At 47.7% G+C, this 19131-nt stretch overlaps 1 protein-coding gene across 5 annotated transcripts in view; it reads right to left on the bottom strand.

The window, feature by feature from the left end:
* LOC139274813 (coiled-coil domain-containing protein 138-like) overlaps positions 1-19131 on the bottom strand; it is a 164441-nt gene that overhangs the window by 24183 nt on the left and 121127 nt on the right. For 4 of the 5 annotated variants that reach the window (XM_070891504.1, XM_070891506.1, XM_070891507.1 and 1 more), the window contains one exon: positions 5146-5338. In XM_070891504.1, the coding sequence (XP_070747605.1) occupies positions 5146-5338 (193 nt within the window). The remainder of the gene's footprint in view (positions 1-5145; positions 5339-19131) is intronic. The other variant, XM_070891505.1, reaches the window with a different exon arrangement.

The raw sequence follows: 19131 nt of genomic DNA, 5'->3' as shown, positions 1-19131 counted from the left end.
TTAGCTCCTCTTATGACCTGACTGGTGAACTTGGTACTCATTGCAAACTGTTACCATGGCACCTTATGACACCACAAACAAATATGCTGGTGTGCTTCCCAAATACAGATTGTTTTGTATAAATCCATCACACTGGAAAGGTACTGGAGCAGTTTAGGATATATAGCCAATAGCTTATTCCCTATTTTCCCGGAGAAGGTAGTGGTGGGCCTGTTCTTTGAAGTACTGTAGTTCTTGCGGTGATGGCCCCTCCACAATTGTATTAGGTAGAGAATTTCAGTGACAACAAATGAATAGCGATATATTGGTTTTGCTGTGATTGAGGGCATTACAAGTGCAGGTGAGGGACTGGATGAGCAAATCAATAGTTGCAGCGATATCTAGTCCAACCACCAGAGGTTTGATGGATTTGGTGCTAAGTGACAAATAGCCGGCATGAGAGCAGAAAAATTGGGAAATAGCAAGCACAACATAGTTAGGTTCAGTGCAAGAATTAAAAAGGATAATGAAGATGATGTTGCTGGACTGGAAGGTAGCAAAGTTTAGCAACATAAGGTCCTGGCCCAAATTAACCAGGCAAACAGGTCAATGGATCATCAGTGGAAAAATCTTCAAATGTGAGATGCATAGAATACAAAATAAATATATTCCTAGAATGAGAAAAAGTGTTGGATAAAGGTCTAGTGCTCCATGAGTAGATTTAAACTAAACTGAAACTTTAAAAGAAAACATATGATGAAAAAGGGCTAATGATACCAAAGAAAATCATGAGGACTATATAAAGTGTAGCGGAGATGTGAAGAGAGAGATTAGAAGAGCTAAAAGGAACTATGAAAAAACTGATAGCTAATAAAAGGAAACATGGCTCTTTAAGCATATAGGGCCCAAAATTGGTCGATGCATAAGGTCCGTCCATTTCTCAGCGGTGTGTCGTTTCAAACCGCTGGCGTACAGCCGGAGACCGAAGAGGACAAAATTGGTCAAAATGTTTTCGCCGTTATGTCGGCAGCATGCCAGCGGTCTGCAGCAGGCGGTATGTTACTTCGTAGTCGATCAAGATCAACTTGCTCTTCGATGGACGGTGCGGCACTGAACTGTGCATGCGCAAATATTTTTTCCTTTTTTTCCAACAGAAGCGCTTTACCCGCGAATTCGTGGGTCAGGGGTCACCCGCACATGCGCAGTGACTTGAAGAGGGGGTGAGAAGGATCAGCAAGCTAGTCGACAGGCAGTTACTTGAAAAACACATTGCGGAGTTAAAAAATATTCCGAACAACTAATAATTCTACAGTTTAAAGAATAAGAAGCCATATTTTACAAAGCAAAAATCATAACAAATATTATGGCAATGTTAAAAAAAAAGCAAAGCGCAGGAACATCAAAAAGGACGGGAGGTTGAGGGCGCCCGCCTTCGACGAGACAGAGTTACCTGCTCTTCTCGAGCAGATAACAGAGGTACTCCGAGCTAATGAAGGCTGCTGGTGGAAAGCCCCCCCCCTCTCCAAAGGAGCACAATAGGATATGGGACGAGATCGGGGAGGCTGTGTCCTCCAAAAGTACCATGGTACACACCGGGGAAAAGTGCCATAAGAGGTGGAATGACCTGGTGAGAGTAGCAAAAGTAATGATTTTATTTATGCACCCCCCCACCCCCCATGTGCCATGTAAATGTCGGCTCAGTGTCACACGGATGATGTCATTTATCTTAAGGTTACGGCGATGTATTCGTGCTTTCAGGTCACGACAAGAGGATCAACACAGTGGGGATTTTTGGTGTGTGTGTGTGTGTGTGAGAAAGAGAGAGAGAGAGAGAGAGAGAGAGACCCTGTGTGTCTGCGATGTTAAATGGATTGAAGATTTTTTACTTTGATTTACTTTACTTTCTGCAGAAGACGACATCTGCAATAGCATCCGACCAGCGCAGTACGGGGGGCGGACCCACAACCCAGGAGCCTCTGACTGGCATCGAGATCCGTGCCCTGTCCCTGGTTGGGGATAGCAACCATGCCACCACCGACATTGGAGCTGACCCACAAAATGATAAGTTGAATAAAATACAGTCTGTGTTGCAGTCCTCTCAGGTCATGTAATGTAACTGTAATGTTGGCCTGATGTAATATAATGTAAGTTTATTGCACTGTAATGTTGGCCTCATGTGATGTACTGCAATGTTGGGGGCATGTAACGCAATGCATATATGTATTGTCTGTCTGCGATATGTAATGCAGTGCTGCAGCAGTGGTGGACATTTAAGTAAGACGGCGATAAGTCATTGTACTATGTACTCATGTAACTCTGACCCCTCCCCTGGTACCAAGCTTCCTTAAAATGTTGTTTTGTACTTCTAGACTCGGATAATTCAGACCACACCGACACAGGCGACAGACCCACTGCCTCCACCTCTGGCGTAACCCAGCCCTCTCCCGACTTCACCACTGGCAGAGATGAGGAAGAGGAACAGGACGAGGAAGAGCCACTGATCCTGCATCCAGTGGCGGCAGGGGTGGAAACAGAGGAGGATACACCAGCTCCATGTGAGACAGCTGGAACATCCTCCACCACGGAGTCTATATTCAGGGCATTCCTCCATGGCTCCTCTGATTTTGCAGGACCAAGCCATGCGCAGCAAGGCACCCCTCCAGTGTTGCAGCACCTTTGCTGCAGTGACGGAGGTTGGTGCAGGAAAGGTCGGTTGCTGTAGTGCGTCTGTCACAGTCCAGCGGCAACATAGGTCGAGAGCTGCTCAAGGACTTGACTACGATAGCCGCAAACATCACGGCTCTATCTAAGTGGCAATCGGAGGATATGTCACGTATGATCACCGCGATGGAGCGGACCGCCGACGCCATTGAAGCCATGCGGCAATCGACATGTCGCGGAACCCCCCCCCCCGTGCCATAATCGTCAGGTCGACAGCACCTGAGGGTGGGGAGGTGACAGCATCATCCAGCCCTGAAGCCATGCCTTCCACATCGCAAGCTTCTCCTGAGGCCTCATTTATTGCGCCTGCAATGTCTGACCCCCAACGACAGCAACAACACTCTGGGTGCGGCGCTGCACGCCGGTGTGGTACCAGCACGGGGAGATACAGGCTCAGGGGCACTGGGAAAGGGAAGGCCGGGAATAGTTCCAAGGGTGGTGTAGCACGCGGTCGTGGCCGGGGGCAAGGTCGTGGCCGAGGCCAGTAAAGGGTCTTTTTGTTGTACTTGTGCATTGAATAATTTAAGTTTAGTTTGTTAAAGTTGTTATTAAAGTTGTTTTAGAGCTGTAAGTTTTACAAAGTTTTAAAATTATTGTATATTTGAGATTTTTACATAAACATTTGAATTTAATGTAAGCACTCTTGTGTGGTGTCAAATTTTGGGGGTAACAGTCATCAGGGAAGGCCTCCTCCTCCTCCTCCTCCTCCTCCTCATTAGTCTGCGACCTCCTCCATTACCCTTATAACTCTGCTCAATAAACCTTCTCACATCTGATTCCTTCATTAGACAGGTTGTCAGCAATACAGGCTGAGATAGTACAGGCCCCATTCTTTTTTAATCTCCACAATATTTTTCAATACCTTCTATCTTAATAAGTTACTCAGTAACAATAAAAATACCTTTTCCATCCTAAATTGCATTGTAACATCACTGTTCATTCAGAAATACAGAGGTGCTGCCTTAGCTGACAGTTCCAGATTTCCAAAATGGCAGATCCATGCACTCCGCCCATCCCCACCCATTTAAGATCGCATAAAACCGCCTTTCGAAGACGTTATGCAGCTCCGGTGGTATGTAGGCGGTATGCTATGGAAATCAGACTTTTTGGGGGGTATGTGGGCAGTCCCTCATGGCAGATGATGTGCATACCGGTCAGCAGTATGTCAATGATGAATATTCTGCCAACCGGTATGTCGGCGGTATGTAGGTATTTTTTGACCAAAATCGCATTTTGGGCCGATACGTGGCGGTATGTCGGCCAATTTCAGGCCCTATATAAAAAGTAAAAGAAAAGTTAGAGGATAAAACTCCTCAGGAATGAATGAGGGAGTTTAACTGTGGAGAATAAAAGGAGTGGCAGGATCTTAAATATTTGTATCAGTTTTTCTGATGGTGCCAAAAACGGTGAAATATCGCCGAAAAACCAGGCACCAGGTTGGCGAATTTCCAGCCCACTATCTTTTTTTGGCTCAGTGCTCTTTTTTCTTGCATCTCTATGAAGCGGCTTGAGCGTTTTTCTAAAGTTAAAGGTGCTATATAGATGCAAGTAGTTGTTATAATTCCTTTCAAGTACAAATGCAGATAAAGCTATAAAAAAGGCGAAAAGCATTTTAGATTTTATAAATAGGAACACAGAGTATAAGAGTAACCAAATAAATTTGTACAAAATGTTAGTTAGGCCACAGTTAGAGTACTATGTTCAGTTTTGGGCACCCTATTTTAAAAAGGACATTAAAATATGAAGCCTGTTCAGTGTACATTCATCATGATAATGCCAGGGATGGGAAACTACAGCTATTGAGTCATGAGAAATACTGGGACTATTTTCACTGGAACAGAAAAGGTTAACAGATTTAACAACGGTTTTTAAAATTATGAAGAGTTTTGACAGAATGAATAAGGAAAGACAATTTCCTTTGGTTGGGGAGTCGGTAACAAATGGTAATTAATTTTAAATTGTCACTAAGAGAATGAGGAGATGGGTTGGGAGAAATTTATTTACACAGCGGGCTGTTGGAGCAAAGAATGCATTTCCCACAGGGACTGGTTGTGGCAGAGAGCATTGCAACTTTTGAGAGAAAATTCAATACACATTGAAGCAAAAGAAGATACAGAGCTACGGGGAGGGGACGGGGTTCAGAATTAGTTTTGGATTACTCAAGCAAAGAACTGGCGCAGACATGATGCAATGAATAATCTCCTTCTAAGCTATATACTTTTATGGTTCCAAGTGAAAATTCTTTCTAATATATTCAAAATATTTAATTTAGGATACTATATCAAGTCTTGCACGAAAAAGATAGTAAGTCAGACCCTGAACTGTCTCTGGATTAGGGATCTTCCAGCTGTACCTGAAACAAGCCAGAATCTGTGTTTTGGTTTGTTGCTCTCAGCAAGTTATAAAAATGAATCAGTTCCTTTCTAGCTAAAAGTTTCTGCTCACCTTGTGTAATTGTTTTCAGGATACTGAGAGCAGACAAAAATCGGATGTTAAGATCAGAGCTCCTGAGGAACGCGGATGCCTTAGGTTTGGCTTCTGCAATAGACTCCGAAGGACTTTCCTGCACTATCCGGGTCACAGTTCCTCGGTACAGTTCTTCTCCTAGTCTTCGCAGAGTTGAAGTAATCATGGACTGCTAGAGTAAATTTGCAATTATTACATATTACTGCTACAAACCATAAACATTCAACAACCCAGTATTATTGTTAGTAATCTATCTTTACCGGCTTTTTTAAATTGGAAAAGGTAAATAAAAGGTATTCAGATTTATTAAATAGTACGGACTACAACTACACACCTCATTCAACCCACACCCAATTTTGGTTAAAAAAAACTTTTTCTTACATCAGACCAAAAGTAAAGTGTTTGTATTAGGAAATTCTCTTTGTAGGAAGTGTTTGCAGCATAATTGCCTTTCCATATTTCCTCACCACATCCAAGTTAATCCTTACGTAAATAATAACAAAGAGAGTGAATAGCACTGAACATTAATGGATACCGATAAATTTATTTGTTGCATCTAGCCATCATGGCTAATGGAAACAAAACTTCCACTTCTGAAATTGAGTTTTTTTTGTTGCTAATTTTGTTGTCTCCTCTCCTGAAGGTTCCTTGTGAGGTTATAGTTCATTGGGTGCCTGTTGCCTACTGGATACCTGTCCAGCAGCCATAATTAACTTGACAATGAGTACTGACAGACTATACAACCCTATCCTCACCCAACACACTTCCACAGCACGGATAATAATCAGGAACAGGAAACATACGTTGCTAGACTTTCAAGGATGATCGTTATCGCCCAAAATGCGCAACATTTCTGACCTTAGGTGATTTTTAAATTTTTTTTAGGATCGCTGGAATATCGCCCATTTTTTTGACCGCTAGTTTTGGCTTTTTATTTTGGGCGATAGTGTTAGCTATGTGAATGGGCCTTAGCGATGTGAAATGGGCCTTCGCGATGTATTCAGTTGTGCAAGGCTGGCGTCCATAGCAACGGCCGTTCTGCGCATGCGCTTTTTTTTAAGCGAAGATCTTTTCCCGCGATTCGGGAGGTCAGGGGTCATCTGCGCATGCTCAGAAGGCAAAGGAAGGGAGAGAGAGAAGGAAGCTTTTGAAGAGGGTTGATTGTGAAGGAGTGCTTAAAGTTGAAATGATGCAAATGTCCCAGGAGGATTCGGGAGAGAGTCTGCAGGAGGTTTCAGGGAGAAGGGCAAAAGCCTTTTCAAACGAGGCTAATGAGGCCTTACTGAATGAGGTCGAGACTCAGTGGGGCCAATTAACCCGGGCTGGACGTGGGAAACCTCCACCCCGGATTTATCAAAAAATATGGGGTGAGATCGCCGATATTGTTTCCTTGGCGTCCCACGATAGGTGAGAGTCGGACCAGTGCCGCAAGAGGTGGAACAGCCTGGTTGCTTCCACAAGTGTAAGTATTAAATTATGAGATTTTAAATTGTAATGATCCACTGAATATGTAAATCTGTTGGATTGTAATGAAGCTGGGTAATCTTGCGTAGCTTCCCTGCTAAGATTTGGACTGGGGTCAGAACCTGCGCTCTAAGTCTAATTTGGGCACCATCTCCTTTTTGGTTACGTTGGTGGATAGGACACAACTGAGCACTGAGGGGACCGGTCACCTTTACCCAGACTGTGTGAGTCTCTCCGGCTGCTGTCATTCACACAATAACCCAGCCTGGACTGGGGGAGAGCTGCCCTGCTCACTGTCTGCCCTGTGACACTTTGGGACATTAGCTCCGGCCACATGGAGGTCTCCGAGCACAGCCTATGGACACTGCACCCTCCCATTATACTCTTGTCATTGCTGAACTCACCAGTGGTCCTGATTTCCCATCCCCCTGAGGGACCTCCATCGAGTCAAATAAACCACCTACCTCCCCTCAGGCACATAATGCAACGGCCTGTGGATGGGGCCCTTCCTGGAGATTGTACGCGAGATGTTTGGTATCAAACATTAGTTCCTAAACACGATCTTATAAAATATTTTCTCTGAATGTAGATGTTATAACCATGCATCTATTGTGGATACAAACCGTATTAGCATATAACGTTAGAATCTGTTGTCTTTTTGTCATACTACCTAGTCAATTAGCTATGCCATGCTCGTCATGTTTGCAGAGGAAGATATCTAAGAATCAGACAGAGCGGAGGCTTACCGGAGGAGGCCCGACTGAAGTACAGCCGCTCGCTGATTTGGAACAACGTGCTGCAGCACTAGTGGGCAGCCAGTTGTTCTGCCACCCGTGGTGATGCAGATCCCATTGTTGCATCATGTGAGTAATGTGTAAAGCAGTGGTAATTTAAAGTAATTTAACAGCATTTCATTATAATATATGAATGATGTCATGTTATGCATGCAGCTTCTGCATTACTCTCGGGTTAAGAATATAAGAGATAGGAACAGGAGTAGGCCATTTGGCCACTCGAGCCTGCTCTGCCATTCAATAAGATCATGGCTGATCTGATCATCGACTCAGCTCCATTTCCCTGCCGGCTCCCCATAACCCTTTATTCTCTTATCGCTCAAAAATCTATCGCCACAGCTCTCTGGGGCAGAGAATTCCATAGATGTATAACCATATGATTTAACATTTCATTCACATTTGTTGCAGGAGTGTTGCTCCTCGTGCATTCTCATATCTACCTTCTCTTCTAATAACCTCAATTATGTTTTGCAGCTACCGAGACGCAAAGGGAGGCCCCTGCAAGAACTCCTTTGCCGCTACAGGTGGTCATTACCACAGGTCCAGAAGAGGAGACCTCCGAGGAGGAGGATGACCACCACTTGTCATCTGTAGTACCTGTGGCCATGTCTTCATCGACAGGTGAAGTAACGGGGCCAAACAGCTTGCAGCAGGCCACCCCAAGGCGTCCAGCGCCCACGCCGACCCCATGGAGGTTGAGTCGGCGACGTAGGCACACGCTGCGACGGGCAGATCCTAACGAGGACATGGTATCGCAGTCAAGGGCGAGCGTCGACATAGGTCGAGAGCTCCTCCAGGCGTTTGCTGGGTTCACCGGAAACATTGCCACAATGTCCGCACAAATAACGGAGGGCATGGATCAGATAGTTGTGGCAATGGGGCAAACGACAGACGCTGTCCATGCCTTGCGGCTTGAGATAGTGTCGGGAGACGGCACTGCACCCCAAGGAGCCATCCCATCAGGACAGATGTGAGACAGGAGGAAGAACTTCCTTCTGATTTGGAAGACGTTTCTTTGGAAATGTCTTCTCTTCCAGCCACTGAGGAGATTCTGCCAATGTCACATCACCCGCCAGCAAGCCTTGAGGTCTTCTGCTGCAAGACGTCCTGGTCCCATTACTCGGGGCTTACTACTGGGGGGGGGGCGGGGGGGGAGAAGAGTCAAGGTTCAGGAGGGAAGCGTGGCCGCAGGTAGGGAGGAAGGGGGGGTGCTGTACATAGTCCTTAGTTCTTGTTAAAAATACATTTTTGTTAAATGTTCACTGTTGGGGATGGTGGGAGGATGCTGTTATGGTATTATTGTGTTAAAAATGTTGTTGACTGTTCGGGGTTGGCGGGGGGGGCGGTGAGATGTTATATATGTTTGTTCTAAAAAAAAATTCAAATTTGTCTTTAATTATTAAACATTTTTATTTAACTTTACAATTGTCCTCAAGTGTCTTCTAATAACATAAGGTAAAACAATGGTTGGAAACAATGGCCATGACCAGTCAAGGATGAAACGTAATGCAACTGTAACCATCGCCAATGTAAGTTCACGCAAAGCGTTCATTTATGAGCTGCAGATGCAAGAGTTTTGCAGCTGCATAACTACCATGGAACTTTTCCAGTCTTGCGGGGGGGGGGGGAGGGCATGGGTTCATCACCCAGCTGATTGTCCTCCCCAAGGTCATCATCCTCCTCCTCGTCCGCCTCCCCTCTCTCCTGAGGTGGACCGGCGGTCCCATCTGGCAATTGTCGTTCTCTCCTTATAGCTAGGTTATGCAACATGCAGTACACCATAATGAACTCAACAACCTGCGCAGGGGAGGCCAAAAAGGCCCAAGGTTGGCAGAGGAGCGTCGGCAGTGTCAAGGAGGCGGTATGGGAGTCTGGGGAGGCCTATAAAGACCCAAGGTCGGCGGAGCAGCATCGAGGAGGCCAGTTGGTGCAGGGAGAGAAGGCAAAAAAGAAGTAGAAATAAATCGAAGGGTGACATCACAGCCAAGGGGATAAATGATTGGCTGGAGATTGGCGAGCAGTTTTTCTTTTTCTTTTCCTTTATCAGTAGGTAACCTTTATCATTGTTGTTGCCAAATTAAGTTAATCTAAGGGTTAAGTCATGGCAGGAGAGCTCAGACACGTGTCATGCTCCTCCTGTGCTATGTGGGAACTCAGGGACGCTTCCAGTGTCCCTGATGAATACATGTGCGGGAAGTGTATCCTGTTGCAGCTCCTGACAGACTGCATTGTGGCACTGGAACTGTGGGTAGATTCACTCTGGAGCATCCGCGATGCTGAGGATGCCGTGAATAGCACGTTTAGTGAGCTGGTCATACAGCAGGTAATGGTTACAGACAGATAGGGGATGGGTGACCAGCAGGAAGAGCAGTGCAGGGAAGGTAGTCAAGGGTCCCCTGCAGCCATACCCTCCAAAACAGATACACAGCTTTGGGTACTGTTGGGGGGGGGGGATGACGCACCAGAGGAGGGCAGCAGCAGCCAAGCTCATGGCACCGTGGGTGGCTCTGCTGCACAGGAGGGCAGGAAAAAGAGTGGGAGAGCTACAGTGGTAGGGGATTCTATTGTAAGGGGAATAGACAGACGTTTCTGCGGCCGCAATCGAGACTCAAGATGGTATGTTGCCTCCCTGGTGCAAGGGTCAAGGATGTCTCGGAGCGGCTGCAGGACATTTTGGAGGGGGAAGGTGAACTGCCAGCTGTCGTGGTGCATATAGGTACCAATGATATACCGTATATACTCGCGTATCCTACGATCTCACGTATCATGCGACCCCTAAATTTTCGTCCCCAAAACATGATTTTATCATATATCTTATGTATCATGCGAGTCACTTTTTTGAGATACCAGATGACACTAGGCTAGGCTTTCAAACAAATTTAACAAGTACCCAACACGTAACAAGTACCCTAACACATAACAACGATCGAATACAGACCTTAACAACTGAATCATGAAACGACTCTTCCGCCGTAAACAACCGAATGAGAAACAGCTGTTTTGCTGTTTCTCAGTACGATAATAAACAGTTACCGTATTTCGTTCCAAATCTCATCTAAGATAGTAAACTATGACAAATATATTTTTACATTCTACCCTTAGCCACTATGGAGAAAAGATCTGCGAAGAAATATACTGCCAAATTTAAGCTGCAAGTTGTTGCCGAAGCAGAACAAAGCAACAACGATAAAGCTGCAAAGCTGTTTGGTGTCGGAGAAAGCTGTGTCCGAAACTGGAGAAAACAAAAAGAAAAATTGAAGGAAACTCCTTCCTATAAATGCGCAAATCGCGGGTCGAAATGTCATTGGCCGCATTTAGAAGATAAAGTATCAAAGTGGGTGTCCAAAAATCGAGAAAATGGTTATATTATAACACGATCTAAAATAAGACTTTATGCTTTACGAGAAGCAAGAAAAATGGGCATTTACTGGCTAACAGCCTAATCTTGGCCAGCACTTCACACCCGCAAATTTTGTATCTCGCGTATCATGCTACCCCCCAAATTTAGGTTACAATTTAGGTCTTCAAAAGTCGCATGATACGCGAGTATATACGGTAGGTAAAAAACTGGATGAGGTCCTACAAGCTGAATTTAGGGAGCTAGGAGTTACATTAAAAAGTAGGACCTAAAAAGGTAGTAATCTCAGGATTGCTACCAGTGCCACGTGCTAGTCAGAGGAATCGTAGGTTGGCTCAGATGAATATGTGGCTTGAGGAGTGGTGCAGAAGGAAAGGATTCAAATTACTGGGACATTGGGGCCAAGTTTCGGCCTGAGTTGCTCCTGTTTTATTGGAGCAACTGGTTTAGCATGGAGCATCTTAGAAATTGCAATTCTCGGCATTTAGTTTCCTCCAGTTCTAGTCAGTTAGAACAGTTTCAGTTTGGAACAGATTTTTTTTTTCCAAAAGGGGGCGTGTCCGGCCACTTACGCCCGTTTTGAAAGTTTAGGCAGTGAAAACATACTCCAAACTAACTTAGAATGGAGTTACGCTCAGAAAAACCTTGTCTACACTTAGAAAATCAGGCGTAGGTTACAAATCAGGTGTAGGAAATGGCGGGGGGGGGGGGGGTTTAAAAGGTTAAAAGGGAAGTTTACAAACATTAAACACTTCAGTTTTACAAATAAAGAGCCATCATCAATAATAAAGGATAAATACATCAATAAATGAACCAATAAATCAAACAAACAAAAAATTAATAAAAAATTAAAAAATCAGTAAATAAAACATTTTGTACTTACTGACTGCAGCACCGGGAGTCCTCCAACAGTGTGCTGGGACAGCCCCCACTGTGTCTCTCTGTCAGTGTCTCTATCTCTCTGACTGTCTGTGTGTGTCTCTCTCACTCTCTGTCTGTCAGTGTCTGTGTTTCTGACAGCGAGGGGAGGGGGTGGGGGAGGGGGAGAAGGGGGGTGGGGGTTGGGGGGCGGAGGAAGGGGAGAGGGGAGGGGGGGAGGAGAGGGGAGGGGGGGGGGGAAGAGGAAGGGGAGAGGAGAGGGGGGGAGGAGAGGGGAGGGGGGGAGGGGGGGGGAAGAGGGGGAGGGGGGGGAAGAGGGGGGAGGAGAGGGGAGGGGGGGAAGAGGAGAGGGGAGAGGGGGGAGGAGAAAGGGGGGGAAGGGGGGGAGGGAGGGAGAGAGGGAGGGAGGGAGGGAGGGAGGGAGGGAGGGAGGGAGGGAGGGAGGGGAGGAGAGAGGGAGGGAGGGAAGGAGAGAGGGAGGGGGGAGGAGAAAGGGGGGAAAAGGGGGGGAGGGAGGGAGAGAGAGAGGGAGGGAAGGAGAGAGGGAGGGAGGGAAGGAGAGAGGGAGGGAGGGAAGGAGAGAGGGAGGGAGGGAAGGAGAGGGGGGTGGGAAGGAGAGAGGGAGGGAAGGAGAGAGGAGGGAGGGAGGGAAGGAGAGAGGAGGGAGGGAGGGAAGGAGAGAGGAGGGAGGGAGGGAAGGAGAGAGGAGGGAGGGAGGGAAGGAGAGAGGAGGGAGGGAGGGAAGGAGAGAGGAGGGAGGGAGGGGAGGAGGGAGGGAGGGAAGGAGAGAGGAGGGAGGGAGGGAAGGAGAGAAGAGGGAGGGAGGGAAGGAGAGAAGAGGGAGGGAGGGAAGGAGAGAGGAGGGAGGGAGGGAGGGAAGGAGAGAGGAGGGAGGGAGGGAGGGAAGGAGAGAGGAGGGAGGGAGGGAGGGAAGGAGAGAGGAGGGAGGGAGGGAGGGAAGGAGAGAGGAGGGAGGGAGGGAGGGAAGGAGAGAGGAGGGAGGGAGGGAGGGAAGGGGAGGGAGGGAGGGAAGGAGAGAGGAGGGAGGGAGGGAGGGAAGGAGAGAGGAGGGAGGGAGGGAGGGAAGGAGAGAGGAGGGAGGGAGGGAGGGAAGGAGAGAGGAGGGAGGGAGGGAGGGAAGGAGAGAGGAGGGAAGGAGGGAAGGAGAGAGGAGGGAGGGAGGGAAGGAGAGAGGAGGGAGGGAGGGAAGGAGAGAGGAGGGAGGGAGGGAAGGAAGGAGAGAGGAGGGAGGGAAGGAAGGAGAGAGGAGGGAGGGAGGAAGGAAGGAGAGAGGAGGGAGGGAGGGAGGGAAGGAGAGGAGGGAGGGAGGGAAGGAGAGAGGAGGGAGGGAGGGAGGGAAGGAGAGAGGAGGGAGGGAGGGAGGGAAGGAGAGAGGAGGGAGGGAGGGAGGGAAGGAAGGAGGGAGGGAGGGAAGGAGAGATGAGGGAGGGAGGGAGGGAAGGAAGGAGGGAGGGAGGGAGGGAAGGAAGGAGGGAGGGAGGGAGGGAGGGAAGGAGAGAGGAGGAGAGGGAAGGAGAGGGGGAGAGGGAAGGAGGGAGGGAAGGAGAGGGAAGGAGGGAAGGAGAGGGAAGGGAGGGAAGGAGAGGGGAGGGAGGGAAGGAGAGGGGAGGGAGGGAAGGAGAGGGGAGGGAGGGAAGGAGAGGGGAGGGAGAGAAGGAGGGAGGGAGGGAAGGAGAGGGGAGGGAGGGAGGGAAGGAGAGGGGAGGGAGGGAGGGAGGGAAGGAGAGGGAAGGGAGTGAGCGAAGGAGAGGGGAGGGAGGGAGGGAAGAAGAGGGGAGGGAGGGAGGGAAGAAGAGGGGAGGGAGGGAGGGAAGGAGAGGGGAGGGAGGGAAGGAGGGGAGGGACGGAGGGAAGGAGAGGGGAGGGAGGGAGGGAAGAAGAGGGGGGGGAGGGAAGGAGAGGGGAGGGAGGGAGAGAAGGAGGCAGAACGGCCGGGCCCAAGACTTAGGGTTGGATTTATAGATAGATGGCGTCGGGTCTTGGGCCCCGGGTCCGCGGGGTGGGGGGGGAGGAGGTCGCGGAGATCATGGGGGAGGGGGGGGAAGAGAGAGTCGCGGAGGTCGGGAGTCGCGGAGGTCGGGGGTGGGGAGAGTCGCGGAGGTCGGGGGGGGGAAAAGAGAGTCGCGGGGGAGGGCGGTCACGGAGGTCGGGGGCGCAGAGGTTGGGTCGGGTCGCCGGGCGGGGGGGGGTGTGGGGGAGCGGAGGTTGGGTCACCGGGGTGGGGAGAGCGGGAGTCAAGTCGGGTCGGGTGGGAGGTGAGCCTTATCTCCCACATGCAGCCCCAGTGAGGCCATTCGGCCAGGGCTCGGGGCTGCGTGCTTCGGGCCCCTCCGACAGTTTTGGGCGCCTGGAACTACTGCACATGCGCGCCCACTATACCACGCATGTGCAGAGGTCCCGGCACTGTTTTCAGCGCAGTCTCCTGGCTCTGCCCCCCACAGCTCATGCTGCACCGCGCCCAGCTCCAGAGGACTTGCAGGGAGCCGGAGAATAGGTGAGTTTTTTTTAGGCGCACTCTGTGGCGCGAAAAACGGGCGTCCAGGTCCGGGCTGCGCCGTTTTAGGCGCGGCCCGAAACTTGGGCCCATTGGAACCGGTTCTGGGTGAGGTGGGACCAGTACAAACCGGACGGCCTGTACCTGGGCAGGACCGGAACCAATGTCCTAGGGGGAGTGTTTAAGAGTGCTGTTGGGGAGGGGTTAAACTGATATGGCAGAGGAATGGGAACCTATGCAGGGAGAGAAGGGAAGTAAAATGGGGGCTGAAGCAAAAGACAGAAAGAAGAAAAGTAAAAGTAGAGGGCAGAGAAACCCAAGGCAATAATCAAAAAGAGCCACATTACAGCAAAATTCTAAAGGGGCAAAGTGTGTTAAAAAGACAAACCTGAAGGCTCTGTGCCTCAATGCGAGGAGTATTCGTAATAAGGTGGATGAATTAACTGCGCAGACAGCAATTAACAAACATGATATAATTGGCATCACGGAGACATGGCTCCAGGGTGACCAAGGCTGGGAACTCAACATCCAGGGGTATTCAACATTTAGGAAGGACAGACAGAAAGGAAAAAGGAGGTGTTGTAGCGTTGCAGGTTAAAGAGGAAATTAACACAATAGTAAGGAAGGACATTAGCTTGGATGATGTGGAATCTGTATGGGTGGAGCTGCGGAATACCAAAGGGCAGAAAACGCTAGTGGGAGTTGTGTACAGATCACCAAGCAGTAGTAGTGAGGTTGGGGACAGCATCAAACAAGAAATTAAGGATGCGTGCAATAAAGGTACAGCAGTTATCATGAGCGACTTTAATCTACATATAGATTGGGTTAACCAAACTGGTAGCAATACGATAGAGGAGGATTTCCTGGAGTGTATCATGGATGGTTTTCTAGACCAATATGTCGAGGAACCAACTAGAGGGCTGGCCATCCTAGACTGGGTGATGTGTAATGAGAAAGGACTAATTAACAATCTTGTTGTGCGAGGTCCCTTGGGGAAGAATGACCATAATATGGTAGAATTCGTTATTAAGATATGGAGTGACACAGTTAATTCAGAGACGAGGGTCCTGAACTTGAGGAAAGGTAACTTCGATGGTATGAGACATGAATTGGCTAGAATAGACTGGCGAATGATACTTAAAAGGTTGACGGTGGATAGGCAATGGCAAACATTTAAAGATCACATGGATGAACTTCAACAATTGTACATCTCTGTCTGGAGTAAAAGTAAAACGGGGAAGGTGGCTCAACCGTGGCTAACAAGGGAAATTAAGGATAGTGTTAAATCCAAGGAAGAGGCATATAAATTGGCCAAAAAAAGCAGCAAACCTGAGGACTGGGAGAAATTTAGAATTCAGCAGAGGAGAACAAAGGGTTTAATTAGGAAGGGAAAAATATAGTTTGAGAGGAAGCTTGCTGGGAACATAAAAACTGACTGCAAAAGTTTCTATAGATATGTGAAGAGAAAAAGATTAGTGAAGACAAATGTAGGTCCTTTGCAGTCAGATTCAGGTGAATTTATAATGGTGAACAAAGAAATGGCAGACCAATTGAACAAATACTTTCATTTTGTCTTCACGAAGGAAGACACAAATAACCTTCCGGAAATACTAGGGGGCCGAGGGTCTAGTGAGAAGGAGGAACTGAAGGAAATCCTTGTTAGGCGGGAAATTGATGGGATTGAAGGCCGATAAATCCACGGGGCCTGATAGTCTGCATCCCAGAGTACTTAAGGAAGTGGCCCTAGAAATAGTGGATGCATTGGTGATCATTTTCCAACAGTCTATCGACTCGGGATCAGTTTCTATGGACTGGAGGGTAGCTAATATAACACCACTTTTTAAAGAAGGAGGGAGAGAGAAAATGGGTAGTTAGCCTGACATCAGTAGTGGGGAAAATGTTGGAATCAATTATTAAAGATGAAATAGCAGCGCTTTTGGAAAGCAGTGACAGGATCAGTCCAAGTCAGCATGTATTTATGAAAGGGAAATCATGTTTGACAAATCTAGAATTTTTTGAGGATGTAACTGGTAGAGTGGACAAGGGAGAACCAGTGGATGTGGTGTATTTGGACTTTCAAAAGGCTTTTGACAAGGTCCCACACAAGAGATTGATGTGCAAAATAAAAGCACATGGTATTGGGGGTAATGTACTGACGTGGATAGAGAACTGGTTGGCAGATAGGAAGCAGAGAGTCGGGATAAACGGGTCCTTTTCAGAATGGCAGGCAGTGACTAGTGGGGTGCCGCAGGGCTCAGTGTTGGGACCCCACCTATTTACAATATACATTAATGATTTAGATGAAGGAATTGAGTGTAATATCTCCAAGTTTGCTGATGACACTAAACTGGGTGGAGGTGTGACTTGTGAGGGGGACGTTAAGAGGCTGCAGGGTGACTTGGACAGGTTAGGTGAGTGGGCAAATGCATGGCAATTGCAGTATAATGTGGATAAAGATGAGGTTATCCACTTTGGGGGGGCAAAAACGAGAAGACAGAATATTATCTGAATGGCGGCAGATTAGGAAAAGGGGAGGTGCAACGAGACCTGGGTGTCATGGTTCATCAGTCATTGAAAGTTGGCATACAATACATCAGGCAGTGAAGGCGGCAAATTGTATGTTGGCCTTCATAGCTAGGAGATTTGAGTATAGGAGCAGGGAGGTCTTACTACAGTTGTACAGGGCCTTGGTGAGACCTCACCTGGAATATTGTCTTCAGTTTTGGTCTCCTAATCTGAGGAAGGACATAGAAACATAGAAAATAGGTGCAGGAGCAGGCCATTCAGCCCTTCTAGCCTGCACTGCCATTCAATGAGTTCATGGCTGAACATGAAACTTCAGTACCCCCTTCCTCCTTTCACGCCATACCCCTTGATCCCCCGAGTAGTAAGGACTTCATCTAACTCCCTTTTGAATATATGTAGTGAATTGGCCTCAACTACTTTCTGTGGTAGAGAATTCCACAGGTTCACCACTCTCTGGGTGAAGAAGTTTCTCCTTATCTCGGTCCTAAATGGCTTACCCCTTATCCTTAGACTGTGACCCCTGGTTCTGGACTTCCCCAACATTGGGAACATTCTTCCTGCATCCAACCTGTCCAAACCCGTCAGAATTTTAAACGTTTCTATGAGGTCCCCTCTCACTCTTCTGAACTCCAGTGAATACAAGCCCAGTTGATCCAGTCTTTCTTGATAGGTCACTCCCACCATCCCGGGAATCAGTCTGGTGAATCTTCGCTGCACTCCCTCAATAGCAAGAATGTCCTTCCTCAAGTTAGGAGACCAAAACTGTACACAATACTCCAGGTGTGGCCTCACCAAGGCCCTGTACAACTGTAGCAACACCTCCCTGCCCCTGTACTCAAATCCCCTCGCTATGAAGGCCAACATGCCATTTGCTTTCTTAACCGCCTGCTGTACCTGCATGCCAACCTTCAATGACTGATGTACCATGACACCCAGGTCTCGTTGCACCTTCCCTTTTCCTAATCTGTCACCATTCAGATAATAGTCTGTCTCTCTGTTTTTACCACCAAAGTGGATAACCTCACATTTATCCACATTATACTTCATCTGCCACGCATTTGCCCACTCACCTAACCTATCCAAGTCACTCTGCTGCCTCATAGCATCCTCCTCGCAGCTCACACTGCCACCCAACTTAGTGTCATCCGCAAATTTGGAGATACTACAGTTAATCCCCTCGTCTAAATCATTAATGTACAATGTAAACAGCTGGGGCCCCAGCACAGAACCCTGCGGTACCCCACTAGTCACTGCCTGCCATTCCGAAAAGTACCCATTTACTCCTACTCTTTGCTTCCTGTCTGACAACCAGTTCTCAATCCACGTCAGCACACTACCCCCAATCCCATGTGCTTTAACTTTGCACATTAATCTCCTGTGTGGGACCTTGTCGAAAGCCTTCTGAAAGTCCAAATATACCACATCAACTGGTACTCCTTTGTCCACTTTATTGGAAACATCCTCAAAAAATTCCAGAAGATTTGTCAAGCATGATCTCCCTTTCACAAATCCATGCTGACTTGGACCTATCATGTCACCATTTTCCAAAAGCGCTGCTATGACATCCTTAATAATTGATTCCATCATTTTACCCACTACTGAGGTCAGGCTGACCGGTCTATAATTCCCTGCTTTCTCTCTCCCTCCTTTTTTAAAAAGTGGGGTTACATTGGCTACCCTCCACTCGATAGGAACTGATCCAGAGTCAATGGAATGTTGGAAAATGACTGTGAATGCATCCGCTATTTCCAAGGCCACTTCCTTAAGTACTCTGGGATGCAGTCCATCAGGCCCTGGGGATTTATCGGCCTTCAATCCCATCAATTTCCCCAACACAATTTCCCGACTAATAAAGATTTCCCTCAGTTCCTCCTCCTTACTAGACCCTCTGACCCCTTTTATATCCGGAAGGTTGTTTGTGTCCTCCTTAGTGAATACTGAACCAAAGTACTTGTTCAATTGGTCTGCCATTTCTTTGTTCCCCGTTATGACTTCCCCTGATTCTGACTGCAGGGGACCTACGTTTGTCTTTACTAACCTTTTTCTCTTTACATACCTATAGAAACTTTTGCAATCCGCCTTAATGTCCCCTGCAAGCTTCTTCTCGTACTCCATTTTCCCTGCCCTAATCAAACCCTTTGTCCTCCTCTGCTGAGTTCTAAATTTCTCCCAGTCCCCAGGTTCGCTGCTATTTCTGGCCAATTTGTATGCCATTTCCTTGGCTTTAATACTATCCCTGATTTCCCTAGATAGCCACGGTTGAGCCACCTTCCCTTTTTTATTTTTACGCCAGACAGGAATGTACAATTGTTGTAATTCATCCATGCGGTCTCTAAATGTCTGCCATTGCCCATCCACAGTCAACCCCTTAAGTATCATTAGCCAATCTATCCCAGCCAATTCATGCCTCATACCTTCAAAGTTACCCT

Source organism: Pristiophorus japonicus, chromosome 10 (assembly GCF_044704955.1).
Source record: "Pristiophorus japonicus isolate sPriJap1 chromosome 10, sPriJap1.hap1, whole genome shotgun sequence".
Taxonomy (NCBI): Eukaryota; Metazoa; Chordata; class Chondrichthyes; family Pristiophoridae; genus Pristiophorus; species Pristiophorus japonicus.
This window is presented reverse-complemented; position numbering and strand designations above follow the sequence as displayed.